The sequence below is a fragment of the Archocentrus centrarchus genome, chromosome 23 (genome assembly GCF_007364275.1).
Source record: "Archocentrus centrarchus isolate MPI-CPG fArcCen1 chromosome 23, fArcCen1, whole genome shotgun sequence".
NCBI classification, from domain to species: Eukaryota; Metazoa; Chordata; class Actinopteri; order Cichliformes; family Cichlidae; genus Archocentrus; species Archocentrus centrarchus.
The window spans coordinates 18,945,678-18,972,627 of NC_044368.1; the positions used below are offsets into that span (position 1 = coordinate 18,945,678).

The 26,950-nt window shown below is 40.8% G+C and overlaps 1 protein-coding gene across 2 annotated transcripts in view; it reads right to left on the reverse strand.

The window, feature by feature from the left end:
- The window catches only part of LOC115773241 (monocarboxylate transporter 2), a 29,500-nt gene extending 14,238 nt beyond the window's left edge, over positions 1-15,262 (reverse strand). The window contains exons 1-2 of one of the 2 annotated variants that reach the window (XM_030719815.1): positions 14,998-15,262; positions 1,406-1,651 (exon numbers count right to left, since the gene is read on the reverse strand). In XM_030719815.1, the coding sequence (XP_030575675.1) occupies positions 1,406-1,622 (217 nt within the window). In that variant the 5' untranslated portion in view covers positions 1,623-1,651; positions 14,998-15,262. Of the gene's footprint in view, positions 1-1,405; positions 1,652-14,755; positions 14,977-14,997 lie in introns of those variants that run through there. The other variant, XM_030719816.1, reaches the window with a different exon arrangement.
- Between the last annotated feature and the right edge of the window lie 11,688 nt (positions 15,263-26,950).

Below are 26,950 nucleotides of genomic sequence, written 5' to 3' on the forward strand. Positions count from 1 at the left end.
GGACTGTAGGCTCATTATCAGGCAGCTTCACAGCAAAGACAGGACCGAGTAAACACCAATGCACACACAGAAGCAGCAGTGGGAAATTAGAAAGGTGTTAAACATTCAAACTTTGATGGACTCATCAGCGTGAGAGTCAGAACAGGCGAGCAGGTGTTTAATGAATGGTTGAATGGCTACAATTGATGTGAATAAATGAGAAACAAGAGCGGCTCGCTCATTAAGTGCACATATTGACGCTGTAACCGCGTGATAATAACATACAGACACTGTGAAGCTTATTTTTTCAGTTTCCAGTTACTGAATGGAGATTTTGTTCTCAATGGAAGCGGCACTACACAGCATAGGAAATGAGCTTTGCAGGCCCGCTGACGACTCGTACAGATGGTGACAACAGCACAAGACAGAGTGACAGGAGGATTACAGCGTGGACAGATGGCAGAGCCAAGCAGAAAGCTGCAGGCTTGAAGCCAAAGTGGGGAAATACAGCAGGTGATCAGAGCAATATGGTGGATGGGGTGACCCGCTGAAAACGAAATTCCAACCCTTCAAAGGGCCCTTATTTTTTGAAACAAAATGAAGAGCCAGCTGTAGCAATGTGACAGTATTTTCAGATGATAAAGGATTTCTCTGAATCATGCTCCGAATTTGATTTGCTGGCTGAAAACTATTAGAAATTCTAGTGCGTGGAAATGAAAATTCTGCCTTGGTGAGATTAAAATTCACCTGTCAGGAAACAGGTCCATTTATTTTGAAAAACAATCAACAGCTAGTAGATTATTTTTCCAATTTGTCACACTGTAACTGATTCTGACTCACAAGGAATTATAATTTATTGCTGTTGTTGTGGTTCAGCTTCAGTTTTTTGGTTATGCGCAGGCTCGGCGTGCCATACTGTGACAGCATCCTGCGTGGATTAAAATCCATGCCGTGATCCGATGACACAACCTAGCTCCATTTCTGCCCTGTCACCGCTGAGTGTGTCATGAGGTAGAAAGTGTGTGACACCGATGAGAGACCATGTCCTATCCTACGTGTCTTTCCCTTTTCCTCATACTTTTGACTTTTAAGCTTTCTGAATGGAACATCTCCTCCTAGACTCATGTTACTTAGCCTCACTGGTTTGTTATTAATAGAGATTACAAATTTTAACACAGATACAGATATTTGGTGATATAAAAATCCAGCATTCTGATACACATGGTACTTTTTTTCTTTCAGACACATGAAACATGAACAGATTCCCCTAACATTTGCTATGTGTATTTATTTATTTACTCTGCCTGACTCTGAAAAAAGTTCGCATTCTGTGAAGTTTTTGGTAGTGTCGGGTACCAGGGACAGAATATATAACTTTCATTTCACTTTTAAAAGCAGATAAAAGCAAATGGAACCGGGGATTTACCTGCAGCATACATGACCGCAAGCATGATGGAGGAGATCCATGCAATCTGACTGTAGGAGGCATCGAAGATGATCTGGATTTCTTTGAAGAAGACCGTGATGGCTTTGGGGAAAGCGTATGAGAATCCTATGGAGATGAAAGATCCAAGCACCACAGCCCACCCCCACCCGCCATCTGGTGGGGGCACGGCGGGAGGACTTGTGGCTGGGGGTGGCATCACTGACCCACCTCAACGCTGATTAGTCACTGTGATGACAGAGAGGGGGAAAAAAAGGAATAAGGATATTAAAACTCACAGAGAAGAAAACTTACATAATTGATGACTTCAATTTCTGCTGTTATTGACCATTGATTAGTCGTACAGAGGCAAGCCGTCTCTCCTTGTCCCTACAGTCCTGAGGGACTTTAGGGTTTAAAAAAATTACCTGTGTCACAGATCATTACAGACAGCATAAACTGTAGATAAATCACCAGCTCATATCGACAGCATACAGACAACTACGGGGTAATAAAGGAGGGTAAAATGTTTGTGCTTTCTATAATTCAGATGATCAGCTGCCCACAGTAATGTGACACAAGAGTTAAAAGGACATGCCAGAGGTCCATATCCTGGATAGGGTGTGTGCAAACACATGCTCACAAGATTCCAGAGGGCATCCGCCCATTCCACCTGAGAGGCCAAACCTGCCCGCCCCCTGTTCACCTTGAGCACACTTCCTTCCCACAGGCACTAATGAAAAGAGGGCAGGGCTGGTTGACTGACAGAGGCATAGTGGCGGTTTAAAGTCACATGGCCTCTGTACAGAGTAAACATGACCTAATTCCATGTAAAGGAAACAAAAAAAAAAAAAGAGTGGTAACTATTCACAGACATACGTCACTCTGCTGGTGTTACAATTTAAATGGAGAAACGCACATGCACTTATATTCACGGAGACATGATAAACCAGAAAGGCCAGCTGCTCTGTCTAACTTCATTAGCCTCACCTTTCTCATCAGTCAGGAATAATTTACAGCTGTGTAATTAACTTGAGGTGCACACTGAGATGATGGCAGCCAGTTTGGCGTCACAGAAATGAGCAACCTGTCGAAGCATCAACGTGTTAGCTCGGGTCAGCGGTGCAGAATCATAAGCGAGCAATTATTTGAGATTAACACATCCAGGCTCGGCTCGACTGTGTGTGATTATTAAATAATTGGCACCACTGATTTCATCAGCTAAGACAACAGAGACAAGTTAAAGGGGCATTTCTGCACAAGGCTGCATCGGGACTGCAGCCTCGTGTTATTAAAATTTCATTAGGGATCTAGACCCACTCTAAGGTTTACAAAGTCAAACTGGTTCCCCTTTTTACCATTTAATGATGACAGCAGATACCTGCTAATTAGTGTTGCACAACATACCAATTAATCAGATCATTTAATTACAAATATTGCAAAAAGCACAGTTTAACCAAACAGCTATCAGCTACAGATGGTTGTTGGGACACCTGTCAGTCAGAGCAGTCATTGTAAGCTTTAATAAAATTTAAAAGCTTGTGTTATATAAAAACCCACCATGAAGTTGTTTGGAAAGGGAAAATTAGCTATAGTGACCTTCTGTCTGGTTGGCATCCCCAGGCAACTGCCAGTCTCTAGGGATGAATGTGTGTCCCCAACAGGTTGGTGACTGGTTGCTGGCAGCTGCTAGGTGAAACTGGTTACAGAAAGGTATATGGTGCTGCATCAAAAAGGTTGTAGTTGCCAACAGTTTGCATGGAAGATGCAAACACTCACCAACTGCTCATCGAGCGCCAGTGAAACTGTGATAAATGCAATGCCGGCCAGAAACGGAGACCATTCTTCAAAGTAAGTTACCTCTTTTGAAATATGTTGGTTGCAGAGTTAGGCAGAGAGTTCCATTCAAATTACAGGTGACTGCGACAATCTGCTGGCAATCATAAAGAGGCTTTTGGTGCAGCACCTTCTTTGTGACTGATTTCATCCAACGGAAACCAGCAACCTGCAGCAAATCTTCACCAACCGGTTGGAAAATGCACGTTTTTAGCTAGCGACAGAAGGTTTCTGGGGGCTGTAAACATGGCTGAAGTTGGGCATTTTAACACGAGAGTCTGTGGGGACTGAGTTCTTTCGGGAATCTGCCTCCAGTGGCCATTAAAGCAATTGCAAGTTTTGTCTTTATGCATTGGAGTGATTTTTCAGGGGCAGAGATTGCTGCTGGGATAGCCTTCACTTTTGTCTAGGAAAAAAGCAAGAAGAACTTAATTAACTTAATAATCAAACAGAGAGGAAATAGTAAAACAAATGAACTTGAATTCATAAATGATCAACAGAGTATATTTTTGGTGATAGTATAATGTAGTGCAGTGTAGGTGTTTACACATTTGCCTAAAAAGCAAAAGATCTTTGGTTTGATCCCGGGAAGAGGCACAAATCCCTCTGGGGTTGTATCAGGAAGGGTATCCGGTGTAAAAATCAGAACGCGCTACCTGCTGTGACTGCTTGTGAATAAGGGAGCGGCTGAAAGTAGCTTGTTTGTTTATGATACCTATAAAACCCAAATCTTTCACCCACACAGTGTAAGTTTAACATGTCTGTGGGCATAGTGATAACATCTTCCTCACAGCAGTTAACTGACCATTCCAGGCATTTTACTGGGCATATCATCCCCATACAAAACATCACCTTATCCGACTTTTTATTTGTTCCAGCAGCTCACATAGCACCTCTTACAGTCCGTCTACAACACGTTCCAACCACAACAGATAACCACTGGAAAACTTCTCAAACCACAACCTCAAGTGTAAAACAACTTCACTGTTTTCCACTTTTAAATGTCCTTTCTGTATTATCTTCCACCCCAACATCAAAGTAAAAATAAAGCTTCAGCTTGCTGGTCAATACAAACCAGTCCTGGGTCAACATCTTACCAGAGCAGAGCAAGCTTCATTTAAGAGCATCAAGCATTTACCCAGGAAATGTACGCTTCCGTATTTCAAGTGCGTAAATGAGCCATAAAAACTGGTCTAAATACATGATGTCACTCTGCTTCCTTGTTGGGCCCGAGCAGATCGCATTGTTGTGGAGATTCACACATATCAAGTGCTACTCTAAGTGTTTATTGAAAAGCTACAAATTAGATAACCAATGTCTGACTAAGGCCGCAAAAATCCAGGAAACAGGAAATGAAAGACAGGATTATCTGTTGGCAGGAAGCCAGAGAGTGACATCAGAATGAACATGTTCAAGGGTTTTAACGAATGAATTACAGTAAAGTAGTAAAGTTGGAAAAGCAAAGAAAGACAGGGTTTGTTTTGCTACTTAGCAGGCTAAAGCCACGGATCACTAGCAATGCAACACAATGCCTGCTGCAGCAGGTTCATAGATACATTAGAGCCTGATCAATGCTCCGTGTGTGGCTTCCTTAGCAGGTCACAAATACACAGCAGCAACAGTACAGACTACAAGTTTTATAGTTTTAGTAATATTTACAGGTACTGCCACCATCTTGGATTGTGTTGTAGATGTGGCACCTGTAGAGTGTATTTTCTTGTATGTTCAAATACCTGTCTGGTGTTCTTAAACAAGGTCTGATTCATTTCGTAGTCTAGTCATTTATGCCATGTATATACTTGCCAGCAGGGGGCAGAACGAGCTGTTGAGGATGTTTTTGGGTCGAGAGTGTGGGTCGGCAGAAAAAAGTGTGCCCCCAAACTTGTCGTGTCCAGCTTGCTCCTTGCTGTGTGAAGTAATAAAAAGTTACCGTTCTCTACACCTAACGTTGCAGGCTGAGTGGTGTAACATAGAGTTCTTATATGTGTGTCTTTGCAGTTATGATTCTGGACATCTCACAGATGCAAAGCAACACAGCACTTGCTTTTCTTGTTTTGGTCATCATCAACCTACTGAGTGAAGATAAAGGTGGTTTATCAGATTTTCTAGTAGAAGAGAATGAAAACGGTAATGTGCAGACAGAGTTACTGTGATGACGAGCTAAAATGTGCTAAAACGCTCCCTGTAACTAGGGAAACGGCAGAGTTGCGTGCTAAATCTTTCCTTAAAGCATCAGATTTCAAAGATAAACAAGGAGGGAAAAAATGAACTTTTAATACGTTTGATTCCATAAGAATTTTAGTCTGACTGATGTACTGGGCGGCCAATATTATAGCCCGATATTCGCTATTTGTTGATGTTGTAGAAAAAAATAAACTATATTGGCAAATATATTGGATTTTAAAATCTCCAAATATTGGTATTGGTCTTAAAAATCCTATATGGTTCAGTTTCTAATAAGTGGTACCTGTTTTTAACTTGGTGAATGACTTTAACATTTCTTAACTTGTGCCAAAACTGGCTTGGCGAATAGAAAATAATCCTCTGAGTATATGCATATCCCTTGTATTGCCCCCTTAATCAAAGTTAGAGATTAGGTTTTTTTACCAGAGTCCCTTATAGTATGTCTAATCCGTACTAATCAGATTACAGGCTGCCCAGAGTGGCATTTGGTGGAAATACTAGTTTTGATTGATTGAACATGACGACACTGCACGAAGGATCCTTAGAACCCATAAGAAGCTTATAAAGTGATGGCTCTTAATACGAAGCTCCAAACTAATTGGCCATAAAAGAGCATCTAGTGGGTAAAAAAAAAAGAAGAAGGGAAATGTATACACAAGCTTGATGGATGTGGTTTATGATCAACCACATAAGTACATAAGAAGTCAAACAAAGCAAAGTCACTGTTCAGTCACTACAATGTCAACACTTCCTTCTTGGTTTCCAGGCCCAGATCTGCATCATGTGCTGTCTCCACTGTGCCCTTCACCAGTGATTATAAGAGCAGCTGATACGGTGCTGACTGGCATGCTGTGGCCAAAGCTGGTGGGTTATGAAAACACTGCCAAAGAACAAGTCAGGTGACAACAGGCCTGTGCATCCACACCCACTTAAAAGAACACTTTTGGAAGAAAACATTCAGAGTTTCTAGCCAAGCACAATTAATTCTCAAGGTGGTAATAAAACTTTATTGACTCCTGTGGGGATTTTTTTTTCAGATTCACCCCCCACAGAAAGGTCAAAGATCAGCAGTATGCTTGCATGAAGGTTCCAACACTGATGGCCCAATTGCCATGGTGAGTATAATTTCACATAATTAATAAGGAGTAGTTTAGTGTGGTCATAAAATATGATTGCAGACATAAAGTCCTGACTCTGTGTTTCCATTCAAAGCAGCATGTTAGGCACCGAGCAGCTTCAGTCCTCCATCTGTGTCTACATTACAGATGTTCTTGGCTACTAATTTACAGGTCAATTAAACAGAAGAAAAAATACTTGAAAAGTCAGAAAACAGTCAAAACTGAATCAAATCTAATGAGTGGAATTAAACACTGTTCATACCTATATTGCAGATGTAGTGAGTCTTCCTCATTTAGTCCTAATCTATTTTTTTTTAAAAAGCACATGGGTTCCATCTTCTGAACACTGCAGTTTTGCCACCGCAGAATATTAACAACATCCACTGTCATATTGTTAAGTAGTCTGGTTTAAGTGCAGTAGAACTCACTCAGTACTGAGGCTTCTTTCCCTAAGTCTATATAAATTCTTTATTAGACATTCTTTGACGTGTTTTCTTGACCTCAACAGTGTTTTCCACTGCGGTCAAGAAAAAGTGAAAATCCTTCATTCAGCTGCCATCTATGACTACTCTGTGTTACCCAGATAGCACTGGCTTAATGGCATGAAACACAAAGTATACACAAAGTTTACTTTGCATGTATTTTGGCAGAAATCAAAGTAAAATGAAATCTTGACTGGAAGACAAGCAGAGTTTTGCCCAGTATTTCTTACAACATCTCAGTCTAACCCAAAGGATCAGTTAATCGAATTTTGATTTCAGTTTTGCTCCAAACAATCACAAAAACAGTGTAATCAACAAAAAAGATTATTATTAAAATGATTTTGTCACATTATGCTCCATATACTCTTAGCTCTGATTTATGCTGCAGCATTGAGTCTTTGCCTACAGTGTAACCTAAGTACCGTATTTTCCGGACTATAGAGCGCACCATACTATAAGCCGCACCTACAAATTTTTTGGAAAAAACTGGAAACGTACATATATAAGCCGCACCGGGCTATAAGCCGCTGGTATCTCCGCCGCTCTCGGTTTTCCACAATTACTCGGCACTCAGCAGAGGGGGACAGACAACCCCAAATTTGAGTTATAACAAGTCAATTCACCATTGATTCGTTCACGCCGAGCTTACGTGCAGCGGCTCTATTTCCCTCCTGTAGTGCCAGGTCGATAGCCCTCAACTTAAAAGCGGCATCATAGGAAGTTCTTTTTGTGGTTTCCATGATGAGGGAGTTTGAAAAAAATCTCTTTTGTGCCTGCTGCTAGCACTTGTTGGCGCTTTCTTCTTTGATTTCCAACTTTGACGTCCCATGATTCATATCCTGCTAAAGAGCCCCCTGGTGGTTAAAGAAAAATCCACAGAAACGCCGCACCGGGCTATAAGCCGCATGGTTCAAAACGTGGGAAAAAAGTAGCGGCTTATAGTCCGAAAAATACGGTAATTGGCAGGGAGCCGTCCTTACCAATGTTAATACCAAAACTTTGAATACATGTACAGGATCTGTCAGTATGTTGTTGTACTAATTTATTAATGTAATCATTTATTTATTTAATTATTATTTATATTTCATTTATAATGTATTTATTTATTTATATTTTATTTATATATTCTGTATTTTATTTTAAATTTATTATTTATTTTCAAGAGATTGCAGAAGTACGCTAGATTTCAAGTTATTCACTGTTTAAGTGCAATAAATGCTGTGTTTACAAAGTAAAAGTTAAATAATCTTTAATTTGATATTGACCAAAATAGTCGTGATTATGATTTTTTCCATTATTGAGCAGCCCTACTGCACACAGACGCTTGGGCTCACACTGAACAGACGGAGTTTTTTTTAGTCCAGCGTCCTCTCAGCGCACCGACCAGTTGACTTCACCTTGATGAGTCTATTCGGACAACAGAGCTTAGTGAAGGGCAGCAAGGGCAAGGCAGGGGAGCAGAAACCGAAATAGAGTTGCTATAATCAAATCATCAAACTGCCAAAAGCTCATCGGGCCAGGTTACATACTGGACAGTAAGTGTGTGTGTGCATGTGTGTGTGTGTGTGTGTATATTGTAAGCCCTTTTTTCACACCCCTTCAAAGGCCTGTTTGAGCCATAAGTCTTTGTTTTCGAGGTAAGGTTAGAATTTGGTTTAGACACTTAGTTGTGAAGGTTAAGGTTACCGTTTGGGCCCAGCGGATGCATTATGACAATGAGCGGTCTCCTACGCAAACAAGTCTGTTCACATATGTGTGTTTGTGTTTGTGTGTGCGTCCTCCAAGGACATCACTTAGTACCTTGGCAGGAAGCCTAAAAGACTGCTTTCTTTTGCAGCAAGGACCAGCACAGAACCTCAGGTTTAATTCACAACAAGGACAAAGCTGAGACCCGGTGTTGCATTTCATTTCATTGAAGAGGAATAAACGAATACTTGTTGCCATCACATCAAGAGGCTGGAGGCAAACACCACTAATGCATGCAGAAATGTGTGCAAAACTCACTGATAAGTGTCTGAAGCTTGCATTTAACGTTTGCCACAGTCTTGGCAACTTCTGGAACTGTAAAATATGACCGTTACATGCATCACACACTGCTTCACTTCTATTTCCCAGGATAAAATCTCTTGGAAAAGAGTAACTTTACCCCTTTGACCCCATAATTGGCACACCAGACCTACAGTATTTCCCACTCACTTCTTTTGCCAAAGGAGCTTTCCAAGTATGTTATAAGAGTCAGTGGATGTTACACAAGAAGATATTATAAGAGTGTGTGTGTGTCCTGCACTCAGTATGTCTTTGGGGCACACTGAGTGACATATCAAACAAATCTAATAGCTACATATGATCATATCTAAAGCCCAATCCAGTATTTGATAATCTGTCAGTATTGGCATCTATATCGGCCGATAAATGAAAATTTAAAAATTAAAGATGAGATGAGATAATTATCCTTCAACCATGTTATAAGTCCTGATGTTGGATGGTTTGTCTTAGACACGTGTTCAAAATGCCACAAACAGAACAACCGAGCAAAATGAGGCAAAGCGTACAGGAGTAAATAATTAACTACACATAACAACTGTTAGAGAAATGTGCTTATGTTTCGTGTGTCTGAAAGAAAAAAATATTGGTGGATATATCTGATTTTTAAACCATATATCGATATCGGTCTTAAGAATCCTATATCAGTCGGGCTCTGCAGTGAAGTTAGGCCGTAAAATCACATCAGAAAACATAAAGACACTAAAATGGAAAATGCAGCAACTCCTACAACAATACACATTCAGAACTGGATTTATGGTTATTACAAAATCACTGATCGGTGCAGCTTTAAACTTTAATATCTCCTTTAATATCTCACGACTCTTAAACTCTCCCAACACTACTTAGACATCCAGTTATTATTTTTAGATGGAGGTTAATTATAGGTTCCTGGGGAGGGATATTGAGAGAGAGAGAGTTTGCAGAGACTTTTTAAAGGTAGCCTTTAGAGGCCATTAAAGAAGGATGAAAAGAACAGCAGAGGTACCTTTCAGGAGAGCAACAATTCCACATTTTCATGTTCTCATCTAATTAAAAGTTTTCTTTGAATTCTCATATGCTGAAGTACTTTTTCCCCACTTTTACTGATAGTGGAAGGTTGAGCAGTGGTCAATTACTAATGTTTTTTAATGGGCTTTTGTAAAGCCTTGTAGGACTTGAATTGTAATGAAGGACAACAGAAGGTTAACTAAATCAGAGTTAAGGAGCAAGAAGACACCCCTTTTACCTGAAGAGATAAATTAAAGCATAGGATTTGTCTGCATTTGTTAAGACCTTGAACATTCAGGAGCTTCACTTAAAAGCCATTCAGCTCAACATATCCTGTAAGTACAAAAGGAAACTTGGCATGGGCCTTCCTCCCCCCTCTACTCCACCCAAGTCTCATGCTGGGACTTCAAGTTATGGCAATGGAAGATTAGCTCTAAGGTAACCTCCAAGTAACAGTACACACATTGTTTTAATAGAAGTTCATTATTAACCCAACCAACACTTCTCTAAATGTTGACTAATGCACACGTGACATCTTCTTATCACCACAACAATCAGTGATCGGGCAAACACACTTGCCCTTATTATTACACAGAGAAATAATTCCTTTAAAATCAGCTTTCTGAGCAAAAAAGGCCATCAGACAAAGGGGCTCCCCATGAAATGCACACTGCAGTTCTCGCTCTCCTCAGTTGTCAGCCCCTGAACTTTAAAGTCCTCTTACCAACACCCGGATATGAGCCTTGAGTTCGGAAAAAAAAAAAAACTTCATATGTGGACACAACAGCATGTTGAGAGGCCCGCTTCACTTTTCCATGTGGGCTGCCAACACCCACATTCACCATCCAATCCAGAGCGCCTTCTCCACTGCACACCTCTGACCACGTCATGAAGGACAGAGGACTGCAGTCATGTTACTGCTCAGAAGATTTAATGGTCGGACGGCAAAGGTCAGACACGTCTCAAAGCCAAGAAATGTGTATGAGGCAAGAACGTGCACATGTTACATTAGGCACACACAGAGTTTTGTTCAGAATACTTGTACAATAATGTAACTAATCACCGTAAGAGTTTATTTAATAGCAACTTTACAGCAATCAGCAATGAAATCAGTTCAAACTTGTTCTGTGGTGTTGTTTCAGGGTTGGGTCCACGTCTGCCATTCCCATACATGAATCCCAGCTTTCAAAAAACAATCAGGTATGATTCAGTTTCAGGCTGCACAGCGCCGTATCTTTTATCCTTTTAAATAGGTAACCAATTTTTTTTGGAATCTATAAAGATCCCCAGCCCAGCATCAATATTTTTCAAGGCATGGACCCTCCTGCCGTAGCGGATCCTTTGGCTCCAGCAGGTTAGGGGGGGTTGGGCTTCTGTGGATGCGGCTAGTTCAGGCACATCCTGGGAATGTTTCATCAAGCTGAGATCTGGAGTTTAGAGGCTGGTTCTGCACCTGGAGCTCTTTGTCCCTCAGACTCAAACTGATCAGTTTTCATAGTTTGGAGTACACTGTTATACTGCTGCTATCAGGAAGTGTGTTTAGGTAGGTATAATCACCAAAGTAACTTCTGCATGAATGCCAGGACACAAAGTTCCCCAGCAGAAAATCACAATATGACAAGATAATCTTATTCACTTCACCTGTGAGTGGTTTTAAGCTTATCAGTGTATACTGCCAGTAAGCCAATAGCTGCAGAAAGACCTCCTGCTACTGAAACCTAATCCAGTGGTTTGGAGCATCTTAAATGCACAATGTGGCAGGTTCTCCCAGATACATGGAACAACCTGCTAGAACCTTGAAACTGCATGTGCATACAAGCAGAGCTGGTTTCATTTAACTTGCTCTTTCAGTAACTACAGCTGTGGTCAGACGTTTATACACAGTCATCATGGGCGTGAATGTCATGTAATTTTGGGCTTTTAATTATGTCTTTGATCTGTTTGTTTTCCATGGTGAAATGATTGTACTGCATACATCCTCAGTGACTTTAAAAACAACAATGGGGTTCACAAGTTTTAATTTATTTTGGATTTTCTCTAATCCACACAGGATCAAAGGTATACAATCAGGCTCAAATATACATACACTCCCATTAATATCTGGTTAAACGTTGCACCTCAATCAGATGGTTTTGGTTGCCAACAACAAGCTTCTCGCACAATTCTGACGGGATATTTGACCACTGTTGTTGGCAGAATTGATAAAGTTCATTTAAACTGTTAATTTAAATTTTTAATACAGTTGAGGTCGTGACTTTGGGAAGGCCATTCCAGAAGCTTAGCGTTAGCCTGCTTTATCCAATCCAAAACCAGCTTTGATGTGTGTTTGGGATCATTGTCCAGCTGGAGCACCCAACTGTGTCCAAGTTTCAGCCATGTAAGTGTTAATTTGAGGTGAAGCTGAAGAATTTGGAGGTAGTCCTCCTTGTTCATTACCAGTACCACTGGCAACAATTCCACCCCAGAGCATAATGCTACCACCACCATGCTTGACAACTGACAGTGTTCTTAGGTTACCTCTTGTCACTGTGGTCAAATAGCTCAACCTTTGACTCGTCTAACCATAAAACTTTTTTCCAGAAGGCATTTGGCTTGTCGAGGTGGCCAGCTGCAAATTTCAGTTGAGCATGAAGGTGTAAAAGTGTCAAAGTGGTGACACATTAGAATAACTTGCACTTGCATACAGTTGTTTGAACTGATTATCTTGGAATCTGCAATTGTTTCGAAATGGCTCCAAGAGACGTTCACAACTTATATAAATCTGCAATTCTCCTTAGATAGTCACTGAGTTCCTTGGACCTTCCCATTGGTCTGAGTATTAGTCAATCCAACGAGTGCTGGGAAACAAATCCTTTTTATGCTGGCAGAGAACCTACCAGCTGTAGGATATCATGATCACTAAAGTTCAGACATTGTAAAACCTTCAGCACCACTTATTAAAAGATGCAAGTGAGTCTGTATATATATTTGAGAGTTTTTGTATACTTTTGACCCTCTGTGGATTAGACAAAATCCTAAATAAAATCAGACTTGTTTGCTCAATTTTTGTTTTTTAGTCATTAAAGATGTAAAAGAATAGTTCAAAGAAATCATTAATAGCCCAAAATAAACTATGACATTCACACTCATGAGTGTATATAAACTTCTGACCACACCTGTGAGTACAACCTTCACAGCAAAAAGAAATTAGGCAATGATATAAATGTTAGCCAGACACAGTATCTCAGTCAATCAAAAACAAACACCTGCTGATATTTCTGCTCATGTGTGCAGAAAGGCCATTGCTTTCAAAGAAGCACACAGTTTGGATATTAAGAGCAACCTAAACAGGACAATTAATGCAATAGGATATAATAAATATTCCAGAAATGACAGTATTAATCTTATTAATCAGTTAAGACAGTTAAACGAGCACAGATGATTAATATCACTCTTATTACAATTATAAGCTACAGCAAGTTAGCTTTGCTGCAGGAAATGGCTGCACCATGTCGAGAAATAGTCCCACACATCTCCTCATAAAATCACACATAATCTGTACACCGGTTTAATCTGCACACCTGGTGTGCAGATTAAATGAAGAACATACCACACGTTAACTGTTGAGAAGCTCACAGATGCTTTTGCTTTCCTTTGGTACAAAGCAGGCTAGCTGCTGACCAGTTTCTGTGCTAGGCTAAGCTAACTGGCTGCTGGTCATATTTATTGTACAGGTAGAAGTATAATCGGCAAACTCTCACTAAGATAGTGAACAGCAGTTTTTCCCAAAATTATAAACTATTTATTAAAGGCTAAGCAGTTAAAGTGTTGTAACTCGTAGGCAAATCTAAGACTTTAGTTTTTCTGCTAATGAAAACAATAATGTATGCTCAAGAAGCTAGTAAAACACCAGTGAAGTCAGTCTGGTTAAGCAACTTTTGAGATAAAAATAATTGTGAATGAAAAGCTGTGTTCATAAGATATTCAACAAACTTAAACTCAAGTCAGAATACATCCATTTTGCTCCTATGGCCTCAAATGGTTTGATAAAGCCAGCTTACAGGGGTTAATGTTGAACTAAATACTGTTTAAGTGGCATTTAAACCTCAATTCACAACTTTCTCAGTTTTCTGTCTTTTAGTATTTTTGCATCCTGTAATTATTGCATTAGACCACAGAGGGCGCTGTTACAACCACATTTTATAATCTACAGAGATGCTCAGTCACAGCCAACTTGTAGAACAGGATAACAAATTACAAACTAATGATCTATTTCACTTTCAATTCTAGCTACACCCCAAACCGAGCTTGAGTGAGCTTTAGCTAAGCTAAATAAATTGAATACAGAGTACTTTTTAATATAGGAAGCCAGTGAAACTATTCATACAGATCACCAACTGAGCAGGAGCGAACCAAACCTGTTGTGGACAAAAATACCAATCTAATCCTTGGATAATAATAATAATAAACTCTCTCTCTGTGTGTTTAAAAGTCCAACTCGATTAGAAAGACTAGAGCTGGGAAGGTGCAGCAGCAGCAGAGTGATTCCTCAGCACTGCAGCCTAATCATATGATGCTGCTGATGTAAGGATAGGGACCGGATGAAGCCAGCCTTAATGCCCACGGCCTACTAAATCGAGCGCTCCAAAACAGCTCCAAAATCTCTACCAGTATATTTTAGGACTATGCAAGTCAGCCCCCCCCCCGGTCCAAGTACTGACCACAAAGAGACAAACAGGATTTCCTCCTCTCTTCAAAGGCTCCTGAACGCCTCATAAAATGTAGTCACACATTCACTTGCAGAGCCTGAGCCGCGCTCTTGACAGGCTACAGCCCTCATTCATACTCATCCCTGCATAACGCGGTGTCCCGAAAATGACGAAAGCTCGGTTAATCCTCTCGCTCACCGGCAGCTCGTCCTTCAGCGCGGTCAACGATAACCGGGCGCTGAATGTCGCTTTACCTTTGAGGGACTGAAGGTGTGCGTGTGTATCCTCCGCAGGCTGCCGGATCGGTGACCTTGGCGCATAAAGATGCGTGCGCCTGTGTTGTAGACGACTCGCTATTTGAATTTCCTGAGTGAGCCGCTGCCTGAGCTGGTGCGCACCACAGAGGGCGGTACTGCCTGCCTCCGTTTAATATTTTAGATCGAATCAGAGCAGCTCTGCGAGGTTGCCCCAGTTTGTCGTTACGTTCATCACCCCTGATTTTGGATGTTATGGAAACACTACAGAATGATAACCAGCTTCCTGTGTCAGCTGTGGAATTCCAAAGTTTCAAAAAGGGTCGTTAACTACGCCTGTTAAGCAACAGCCAATCAGAGCCAAAGATGAAAGCAGCTGAGGTGGGCGCAGGTGAAATGTATTCAAATAGTTTCTGGCAATGGACAAATCAGGCATTTTCAGGGCTAAACTAAGTATATAGATTACTTTAATTCTAATAATAACTTAAGTATATCAATATATAATCATATAGACTGCTTCTGAAAATTCCCGTGTGTATCCTATTATTGTGCTTTATGATCTCTGTCAGATGAGCATGGCAGTATTCATATAAATTTACCTTTAAGTATCGGGATGACTTATATTTTTATGTATTTAACACGCGCGCGCGCGCGCACACACGGCAGAAAGGTGAAATCATTTTAAATAATTAATGCAACTTATTCTCTTAATCTCCAGTGCAGTCAGACTGGACATTAAAGCGATGTCTGATTAGAGTGATGCTCCATTCCACCCATGTGAGAATTGCGCAGGTAGTCCTGGGAATTTCACAGCATGTGATTCGCTCTCCTGTATAGAAGAGCAACTTCCCAACCTCTTTCTCCTGACATGGTCCTTAGGCATGACCTCTGGATTATGTCTGTCCATTTAGGAAGCATAAACCATTTTGAATCCATTTCACCTGATTTGGTGCAAATGAAAGTGAAAGCAGGTGCTCTGGAGAGTCAACAACACAATCTCCATAACAGGATGGTTATATAGGTGGTAGCCACAGACCATTCATCCGTCCTTATCCCTCCTCACAGATTCTTCTCTAGTTTTGCCTTCTGCTACTGTTCTTGTCACTACTGGTAGCATGAACCAGTGTTTAAAATGTGATTTATTTGGCACAGTTACTGAGGGAAAAAAATTCTCCTCCAGATTTCCAATGTAATCTAACACTTTGCATTTAATTAAGATCTTTTTGTATTTAAATATTAAGGTGTAATTTTTAGCTCTTTTGAAACACAGCAAGACGATATGAAAGATACTTAAGCATAATTATACAGCAAAAGCCACAGTGGTTTAAGTGTTATCAAGTAATAGAAGGTTAGGAAAACTATTCTTAACCAGAGTTGTTCCAAAGGCATTTTTCCTCTTCTGACTTCACTGAGTCCTGCTTAGGTGAACAAACTATATTGTGCTTATAAAGCAGTCAGACAAATGTAATTGAGTGACTATGGCAATAATGTTTCAGCAAAAAATGACAGGTTTTATTATGATGTAAAAACAGCTAAGAATCTGGAAGTCCTGCTAGAAATGCTGTGCCAGGCAGGATGCTGAGGGTGCGGGTGTTAAAATAGTAACACTCTGTAATTCATCATGATAATTTACTCATGAAAACAACCCCTGATGCTGAATCATATCTGCTATACAGCATCTCATAGTAAACTTGCTCCTATGAGGTTTTGACTGACAGGTACAAAGGCGCTCGTCCTTTCGAGAGTGCTGCGTAGTTTTCTACTCGCTCCAGTGGTTTAAACAAAAAGCAAATCAGGTAACACAGGAGTGTCGGATATCATGCAACTTAACAAAATACACAAAAGCACACCAAAGTGACTCCACTGCTGTAAAGATGATGAAAGCGCTTTCTCTCAGCCTGTATGTGAAACAAAACACGGAACAGGAGAACGCACAGCAGGAGGGAACCGAGGACGCGGCAAAGAAAGAGGGGAAACGCAGGCGCAGACTTGATGCTGGAGGCAGAATGAATGTAAACACAAAGAACCAAGACACAAGCACAAACACAGAGGGAGGAACTGAGTCGAGCAGCAGAACAGAAAACATGATTAAATATAATCAAATGGAAACAAAGGACAAGAAGGGACTTGAGACAAAGTTTGAGAACAGATAAATAACAAAAAAGGCACAAACAGTCCAACATCTTACTTTCTGTATGAGTTCAAAACAGCTGCTATTAAAGATTTGTTTCAAGTCTTCCATTAAAAATGTGCCACCTCTTCTTTGTTACCATCAGCATTAGTGAAGTGGGCCTTTAACACGCTGTTAGCCCTGCGACAGGCTGGCGACCTGTACAGGGTGGATCCTGCCTCTCGCCCTATGCCCCAACTAAAGGTCATTTAGTTTATGTAGTATGCCTGAACTCAAAACCTTCATATCTATAAACTGTGTCAAAAGAATATATTTATTCCAATACACTAAACCACAACCCTTAAGCTGACTGGAAAAAAATTAACACAGTCATGATATAGCATGGTCAGTACGAGCCTGCGATACAGATATTGGTATTTGAAAATATATGGTGGCAGATAAAAAGTGATTTGGTCTTACCTAAGGTAAGCACAGTCCAGTTGACTTCAGGGCTGTTTTATTGGGCAAAACTGTCAAGTCATGAGGCTCTCGGCCTTTTGAAGACTGATACTCCAACGCTGATTATAAAGAGCAGCCTGTCGTGGCCATGATAAGGGAGGATGCACCACAGCAGCCATGCTCCTAACGGTCATGCAGGCACTGCATCATCCTCTGCTCAGCACGCGCACACACACACACACACACAGCTCTATAATTAAGTTTTAAAAAAAAACTACACACTTGTAGCAACTTTTGGTGTCTCATAAATTAAACACATGCTCAGACCTCCTTTGGATTTCAAATTTATAGTCAAATAAAATTCATCACAGATGCTTCTCGCTCTGTTAAGGTGTTATAATGCTGTGACGCTACAGGCAGCACGAAAACTCAGGGCAAAATGATTTAAGGACATTTCTCAAATAAAGAGGATTTCATCACCATCTGCAGTTCACAGTAAAACCTAAATAAAGACTAAAACAGACCCAGCGGTCCTACATTGAAACAAATCAGTTAAACACTCACATTCACAGAAATGATCGGCTACAGATGAGAGGCACACTGTCTGACATTTAGCCTCCATTACTTGATAACACTTATACACCGAGGCTTTAGCTGTATAATTATACTTAAGTATCTTTCATATCATCTGGCTGTGTTTCAAAAGAGCATCAAACTAAAAATAACACCTTAATATTTAAATATAAAAAGATCTTTATTAAATGCAAAGCGTTAGATCACATTGGAAATCTGGAGGAGGAAATGTTTTCCTCAGTAACTGTGCCAAATAAGTCACATTTTAAACATTTGGACAATAGAAAAAATATATGTTTGCATCAACCTTTCTTCAAATGACTGAAACCAAGTTAAGTTGAGTCGTGTTGAGTCCAGCAGGTACTAGTGGAAAAGACGCTTTAGTAACACATACTTTATTTATGTAAAAATTTGGGAAGAATATGGGCCGATGCAATAAAATACACCTAAACAAATATCTTAAGCTGAAATATTAGTAAAATTAGTGGTGACTTGATTTTCTGTATAAAAGGACTTTTGCTTCTTCAGTGCTGTGAGGGGTTTTAGCCTTTCTCCAAGCGGCTGACATCATCAGCAACTCACCCAATCTGGGTCATCGGAGCTCAATCTGTGGGATTAATCCAAAGGGAACACAGTGAAGCCTCTACATATGGAGATGCTGACTTTGGCTCATGTGAAGATGAAATTTTCACAGAAAATGACTACAGCAACGGCTCGATGAAACTTTTAAGCTGTAATGATTAATCAGAAGCAAAGGAAAAATATTCCTCGTTCCCTTTTTGCAGTTTTTTATGTTCTTTCTTTTTTTTACATTTCATCAGTCAGTTTGGAGTCATTTCAGTTTCATGCTTTAGTCTCCGTCTATAATCCGGCATCATGAACAAAACCTGACAGAGCGCAACGAGTTACATTTACATAACCAGTCACATCTTAATTAGCTCATTTTCCTCATTTGTCTGCAGTCGTTCTCTGTGCTCGTTTACAACTTAAACACAATTTTGCTCCATTTGCGTGCTTTTCTCTGCACTAATACCTTCTCTTTTTGGGGTCATTTTAATTCATCGTTACTCTGCTCTTTCATGCTGTCTCATTTGCACTTTGACAAATGAAATGAATCTAAAGTGCAGCGCAGAGCTCAGATGATGCCTGCCGTTAGCTTGCTCGAGAAGGTGCTCATTATATTTTCAAAGTGCATTTGCAGTCAGAGGTCACTGGATGGGACCTTTTAGAGCATACCTGAGTGCATCATTCATTGCATGTGATCAAATGATACAGTGGGCTGTCTATTCCAGGAGAAATATCCAGATTCATTTTAAGGTGTAGTTTTTGGGAAAAAAGAAAAGTTTGTTTGGTGACTGCTGGGAAACAGTGTTCATCGAATAGTGACCCTAACCCTAACCCAAAGCAGAGGGATCGCTTTCACTTTGCTATGTTTTAATTGACGTCTATTTTTAGAGAATCCCACTGCCATCCTCTTCCTTCTGAAGTCAGTCACCGTTCACACTCAGAAGCAGACGCTTCCTCCAGGATACACTGCAGAATTATCCACTAGTGCTCTGTATTCCTCCACCTCCCACCCATCACTAATACATCCAACCACTGCAGAACTGTCAGAGCATTTCTGTAGGTGGTATGACCCGGAGTTGTACTGAAAGGCTGAGGTGTGCAAGGTCAACAGGAATGGAGACAGCAGGGTCCCCTGTGGAGCTCCTGAACTGCACATCCCCAGATCAGATAGAGCACTGCCCACTCTCACACACTGCAGCCTGTCTGTCAGGGAGTCAGTAATCCATGAGATGGTGGACATGTTTACTGACATTTACTGGAGCTTCTCTCTCAGTAGCAGCAGCTGAATCTTGTTAAATGCACTTAAGAAACCCAGGAAGGTGATCTTCAGCTTCGGCAGGATGCAGATGACTGCATCATTCATTCCTAGATTTGGTCTCACCTATGGCCTCAGGTGGGCCAACACCAGTCTCTCTAGCACCTTCATCACATATGATGTGAGAGCAACTGGTTGATAGTCGTTAAGCTCTAATGCTGTCGTCTTCTTTAGCTGAGGTAGCATTATGCTGCTGCCGCACCTCCCAGTCCCGGTCCATTCTCATTATCAAGTCTTCCAAGGATTTTACAGCAGCCTACCTGCTCCTTCAGCTAAAGCAACGGTCGAGTGGTTAGGGGAGCAAATCCTGTGAGCAGTATCATCTGTAACATCAGATCTCAGGTCTGCAGTCTGTTTTCCTATCAGTGATCACCTGATAATATGAAACCACTAATCGTGGGCCTTTATTTGAACAAAGTCATTTATCACGGTGGTTTTAAATACATCGGTGAGCCTGCAGAGGCTTTAGATTTAGTTTTGAGTCTCACTTCATGAAAAGTAAATAAACTGTCCCCATGCTGCGTTACTCTGGCCTTAAACAACTCTTCACAAAGCACTGTGGGTGCCCCCATGCTGATCTAAACAGGGTCTGAGAGGCTTTTCTACACTGAGAAGAAGAAAAAACTTGACTTAAATGATTTAGCAGTGCTTTTTACCAGTGCCTCTGCAGTTTGGCTACTGATGGGGTTTTTTTTGCCTCTGGAGAGCTTTGAAAACTATCAAAGTGCTGATTTTCAAAAGTCTTTCATGTCTGGCAAAAGCTGCTAATTATTATTCAACCCCAAAAGCCCAAGGTAGCACAAGGTACATCAAAATCCTTATTTTCTCTATCATGTGTACAGACCTTGAGATGCCTCAACTTGTGACTGTTGTTTTTGCAGAAGAGCACATGAATTTTTCTTAATTATTATTTATTAGCTACATGTGAATTCAACCAGTTTAACTACATGTCGCAGCAGCTTGCAGCTAAAACTACATTCATAATTGAATATTGAGTCAATTGATGTCAGAGTGAGCCAAGGCCAACATGACAAGCAAGTAGAATCACTTAGAATCACAAGTAGATTATCTTAGTAGAGTCACTATAATCTGACCAAGAGAACTGGCATAAACATGAGAAAAATGTTCAGGTTTAAAGGGCAGCTCAGACCCACCTCACTCCAGAAAATGTGAACACAAAGCACACAGCAGCAGCTACACGTGAATGCAGGTGTGGCTGGTTAGAATAACATCACTGAAGCAGGGTGGGATCATTTTGACAAAGAACAAAAGGCAACTAACATCCAAAGAAGAGCTTTGGATGTCCTTCAAGAAGCCTGGAGAACTGTTCCTGAAGAGGAACTAAATAAGGTCTATGTGCAGTCAACGCAGGTAATCTCCACCTTCCATGTGCAGCTCCCACACACCACCCTGTGACATCTGGCACATGTGTCATATGTTTTGTTTTGCTTGCAGTTTTTATGCGTGGTGCACTCTCTTCTCCTCTTCGTGGCTTTTGCAGAAATGGAGTCCCTCCTTGACACCTTTGAGTCAACACAGCCAAGTCAATGATATTATAAAACACTGCCTCTGGCCACCTGCATGTGGGTGCATTCACTGAGTAGTTCCTCGCCATTTGATCCAGTACATCTACAGTGACCGTGGATTTGTTGTAGTATGTGACTATGTCTGGTTTAGCCTTTCAGCCAGCTGTGTTGGTGACAGCTGTGTGGATAGTGCTGAGGATGCAGGCGTCTTTTGTAGGTTTGCATCGGTGGACTGGGCAGCGTTGCAGGTCCCCTTTTCAGCATCTTTGTTGAGAACAGCGCTTTTTGCCCTTTGTGGGAGCTCACATCTGCTCACATCTGCTTTTGTTCACTGTGCCAACCAGCAGCAGTGGGCAGGGGGTGGCAGCCATCAGGGATCAACAACTATCCAATTTCACCACAATTACATTTTCTATGCATATGGTCACTATCAGCACTATAGGAGTTATAGGCGGAAATACTCAGCTCTTTTTTGTCTTTAAATATAATGACAATGTAAGAATACAATGTACACACATTTAGGAAAAGTCAGGGTCTGAAATATAATTGCAAGGGGTTTTATGTCAAAGAAGATATTACACTGCAATGTTTGCATATTTCAATAAATTGCTGCACCTATTTCCCTTTTTCCTAGCAAAATATAAAGAAATGAGGGGTGGCTGATCCTGGAGGCTTGTGCACAGCGCTGTATATAAATCCTTTTTGTGCTGCATGGTGATGCTCCCAGTGAGGTTTCATTCCAAAATATGAGCTGTAATGCTTCATAAAGAAATCTTCACAGGCATTTTGTGTAAGATACTAATAGATACAAAGTTATAACTCAAATAAAAGTCCACACTAATTGACCTTTTTTTTTTTTTACTTACACTGGCATTAAAAGCCTCCCTGTAACAGCCGGGTGCTGAGGTTTTTCACAAAACTGAAAATAAGAGGATGTTTGAAGAACTAGTTTTGGCTTTGGATTTATACATATTTGATATTCTGGTGATTTTTTTTTTTTAAAGCACAATTGTGAATATGTCCATGTTCATTATAAAAAAGGAGCATTTCGGCTAGTGTGCAGCACATTTCAGTGTGGCTTTAATCATACATGGATGGCAGAGGAGCTCCACGGCACAAGCTGGTTTGGGGGTTTTTGTTGGGGTTTGTTTATGCTGTGATGAGTGTGACTTCACAGTTATATGTTATATGTTTACATTCTGTATGAGAATTGCCCTCTCAGTTTGATATCACACCTCTTTTACCTCCAGTTTCTTCTCAGCTCTTCTCACTATTTTTTTATAAAAAAATGCAAAAACATGGGATCTCAGGTTATGGAAGGATGGCACTCCAAAAAGAAAAACAGAAACTTCAGACAGGCTCACATTGGTGAGGTAGAGGGGTGTTATGAGCGGAGGTCGAGGGGAACAACAAAGGATTCTTGAGACTGATAGGGCGGAGATTTTAGGCTGAGTACTGTTTGTTTGTTTTTTTTCTCCTTTTTTTGGCATCTTTCTCACAGGATATTATTAAAACTGCTACAAAAACATCAGTTCAAACTGTTTTATTTGAAGCAGCCATTTGAAAGTAACCCGTTTTCTCCGGGGGGAAATGTTAATAAGCGTTTTGCTGCAGTGAAGCAGATGGTGACTGATTTTACTAGAAGTAAATATGAGAAGCAGCAAATAAAACGGGGAAAAGCTCCAAGAGGTGGTTGAATGGCATTTAAGCTATGAGCATATACAGAATGTATCATAATACATTGAAAAGACTTACACTGAATTGTTTTTTTCTTTTAAAGGTTTGAAAGCTGACATAGAAAGAAAAATAGGCACACATAGTGCAGCTTCAGGTGTGGTGTTGAGAAGCATGTGAGTGACAGTGCAAGTATGGTTGATAATAATGAAAATTACACCAACAAAACACTGTCTACAGAAGGTATTAACAACTGGGTAAGCACAGCCCACAAGTGGTTGTAATACATTCTGCCAGCAGTGGGCAGCGTGGAGACATCATCCACAAGGTCACATAATACATGAACACATGTTTCTAGTGTCCTTGGAGGACTGGAAGATTTATTCAGGTCCATTTCCCACTCTCGCTGAAGATGTGAATTAAATGAGTGTTTCCTAAAACACTGCATCTAATGTCTTAGCTGTCATAATGTCTTAGCTTCAAAAGGAAACCATCCTTTCCTGAACCATGAATTTGAGAATTGTGTTTGGCTTACAGCAAGTTATATGATAATTCACAAAAGAGTGAGCAACAGGTAAAATCTCTGGGAACTGGTGGTTGATTTATGTCATAAAATTGCGCAAAAGAGACAAGTCTAAAACTAGACGTGCATCATGTGTAATATACTCACTGTGCATAGGTACAAATAGGCTCACAATGCAGAAGTTAAAGATTAGTTTACACATGTGTAAGTGTGTGTGTTCAGAGCTGTACTTCAGTTCAGCCTTCAGACAAATAGTAGCTGAATCAGAATGAAGCAGCATCTTCATTGAAGTGCTTCATAGTTTTCTATCCATCCAGATAAGCAGAAACTCCCTCCTTAAAGCGGACAAAACCTGCAGTCATCGTTCTGTGAAAAACAAATAAAACAGCAACAACATACACGAGTCTTCAGGAGTGTGAGCCGTTTCATTCATCTCACTTCTGTTTTGCTGTATATAGTGCCAACAGGCACTTCAAGGCACTTTGTACTGTAATACAATATTACAAGTACTTGGTGACAGTGGAAAGGAAGAACTTCCTTTCAACAGGAAGAAACCGTTAATGCCTTAATATCATGCAGTAGTGGTGTGTAAACACATCAGGAGTGAAAAAAAAGTGCAGTGCATCGTGGGAAGCTCCCCCCCCCCAGCAGCCTGATGCCTGGTTCATGGTCACTGCACTGGGGGTGTAACACGCCGACTGCACAGCTCCGCCACCGTTTATACTTGTCGTGATCCTGGGCCGTGGCCCAGTGTTTTGAGTTTTTGTGAAGTTTTCTGTCTTCTGGTTGTTCAGGATTTTTGGAATTTTAGTTTATCTTTGCTTTCTGTTTAGCTTTCCATGCTCTGGTTTTCCCTGGGCTCCTGTGTGTTTAAGTCTTGGCCCTTTTGTGTTTAGGTTCCCTTTCCCTTAGCTCTGTGTGTCAGTCTCCCTGTGTTAAGTCTGCATGTATTTGGTTAGGTCACTTCCTGTTTTATTTTGACGATTTTGTGTTCCTTGTGCTTTGTGTTTAGTTTTACTTCCCCTTGTCTCGTTAGTGTATTTCGTTCACCTGTGTTGTCACTTGTTTCCTTTTCCCTCATTATCCCTTTGTGTATTTAGGGTCTCTGTGTTGTTTAGTTCTTTGTTGTGTTGTCAGTTAATCGTCTGTTTTTCCCCTGCTGCGTGTGCGTTATGTTCATGCTTCAAGTTAAGTCAAGCTATGTCCTGTCAAACCACACTTTATAATAAAGCTTTAAGGAATTTCAAACCCCTCCTGTGAGTCCTGCATTGGGGTCCAGTATTGCCAGCCACAGCAGCAATACTGGCGCTTGTATTCTTTTCAAGCTGTGGTGTTTCCACAGAAGAGGGGCCCGATGGCTGCCATTTTCCTTTTAGGAACTCTGCGAACTACAAGTAAGCCTGCAGACTGAGAGCAAAGTGCTCTATTAGGATAATACAGTACTACATGTGGTCTCTGAGATATGATGGACTCCGATCATTAAAGACTCTGTATGTGAGAAGGAGGGTTTTAAATTCAAATCTGGATTTAACAGGGAGACAATGGAGAGAAGCGAATGTGATCTGTTTTTCTAATCCTCAGAAAAATGCACAGAGTCCCGTCTCATGTTGCCGTCTCTGTAGAATCACATTCAGTGCTTCAGTGCTGATCTGCAGTGAAGGGGCAGAAAAACAAAGAGGAAAAACTGCTGAAACACTTTGAAAGTTATCGACCTAATCTGTTTGACTTGGACTGCTGGCCTCAGGAATGAAGGTAGGTCGTTTTTGCTTCCACTGAAATTGTGTAGATCTATAAATAATATGAGAAATAACATAAAACATTTTCTTTCCCTTTACATGTGGGCTGGTTTCAGGAATACTTTTATGAAGCATAACACATTATAACAAGAGACCAATGAAAAAAAAAGGAGGTAATGAGATGAATATAAAGCAGCTTAATCACTGAATTATGTTCTTCAATAGTTAACTAAGAACATAGAAACTAGTGTAGTTTTTAAGATCTACAAATGTACAGTAGGTGTGGCATCGAGCAAATTCCTCTCCATGATCTCCACCCCTAGAGGTCACAATACACCAGATATCTCCAGCACACAATGGGAGAAAAGCAGCCCCATTCTCTCACATCATCACATCACCTCTCACATCATCATTTCTCATCTCTCCTGGGCGATGTTTGAATTCACGGCCTCCGCTCGTGATTTAAAGCTGCAGTTAAACCACGCGGGGCTGTGTGACTGATGAGACCACCAAAGGAAGAGGCTCTTTCCACACCTTGGTGTTTACCTTTCCTGTCAGCTTGTTTCCACAAAGGCAGGGAGGACCCTGACTGTTTGGGTCAGAGGGACTGCAGCTGGAGGGAGGGCTTCATTCTCACCTCAACACCTCCCTGTGGGGTGGGGGTTGAACGACCAAGGAGACACTGAACAGCTGTAGCTACCTGTCTCGTGCTGCTTTTCACGACAACACAGTTTCACATGTCTGTTTTACAGCACAGTCAGATCAACATTCAACAACACACCTCTTGCAGCTCTCATAACAACAGTGACTCTAAACAAGACAACAAAAATTGCACATTTTCCCTCACATGGTCTATTTAGTAGCTTCTCTGAGACAAGGCCCTCAAACACAGTTTGTCCAGTAATTAATTTAACTGTAGGTTTTCACATTTTTGTAATACAAGTACTTAAAAGTTGCACTAATCACTACTTTTACTTTGAAAATTGGTCAGATGACTGAGAAAAATGACAAAAATATGAACTTTGTCTTCCATGAGATCTCCTTTAGTTTGAAGTCCTCAAACTAAATGATCATATCTTACCACTGCCTGAAATGACCCACAGAGCATCCACATATTTCATCTGGCACAGGCTTTTACACTTGATGCCCTTCCTGACACAACTCTCCCATTTATGGCCTGTTTATGGTCACCACATTGGTAGTGTTATGTGCCAACTGTGACACCACATCACATCATTTATGCTGGTGCTGAGTGCACACCAGACTCTGGTGTAGTAGAAGAAGAAGCTGAAGTTGAAGTGCTAACCAATACACTGCAGAAAACCTATAATGAGCCATCACTTAAAAATAGATGGGGAAAAAAATCAACATTTGAAAGTTGAAATTACCTCTACTTCTTTCGGCTGCTCCCTTTAGGGATCATCACACCAGATTATCTGCCTCCATCTCACCATCTACCATCTACCATCT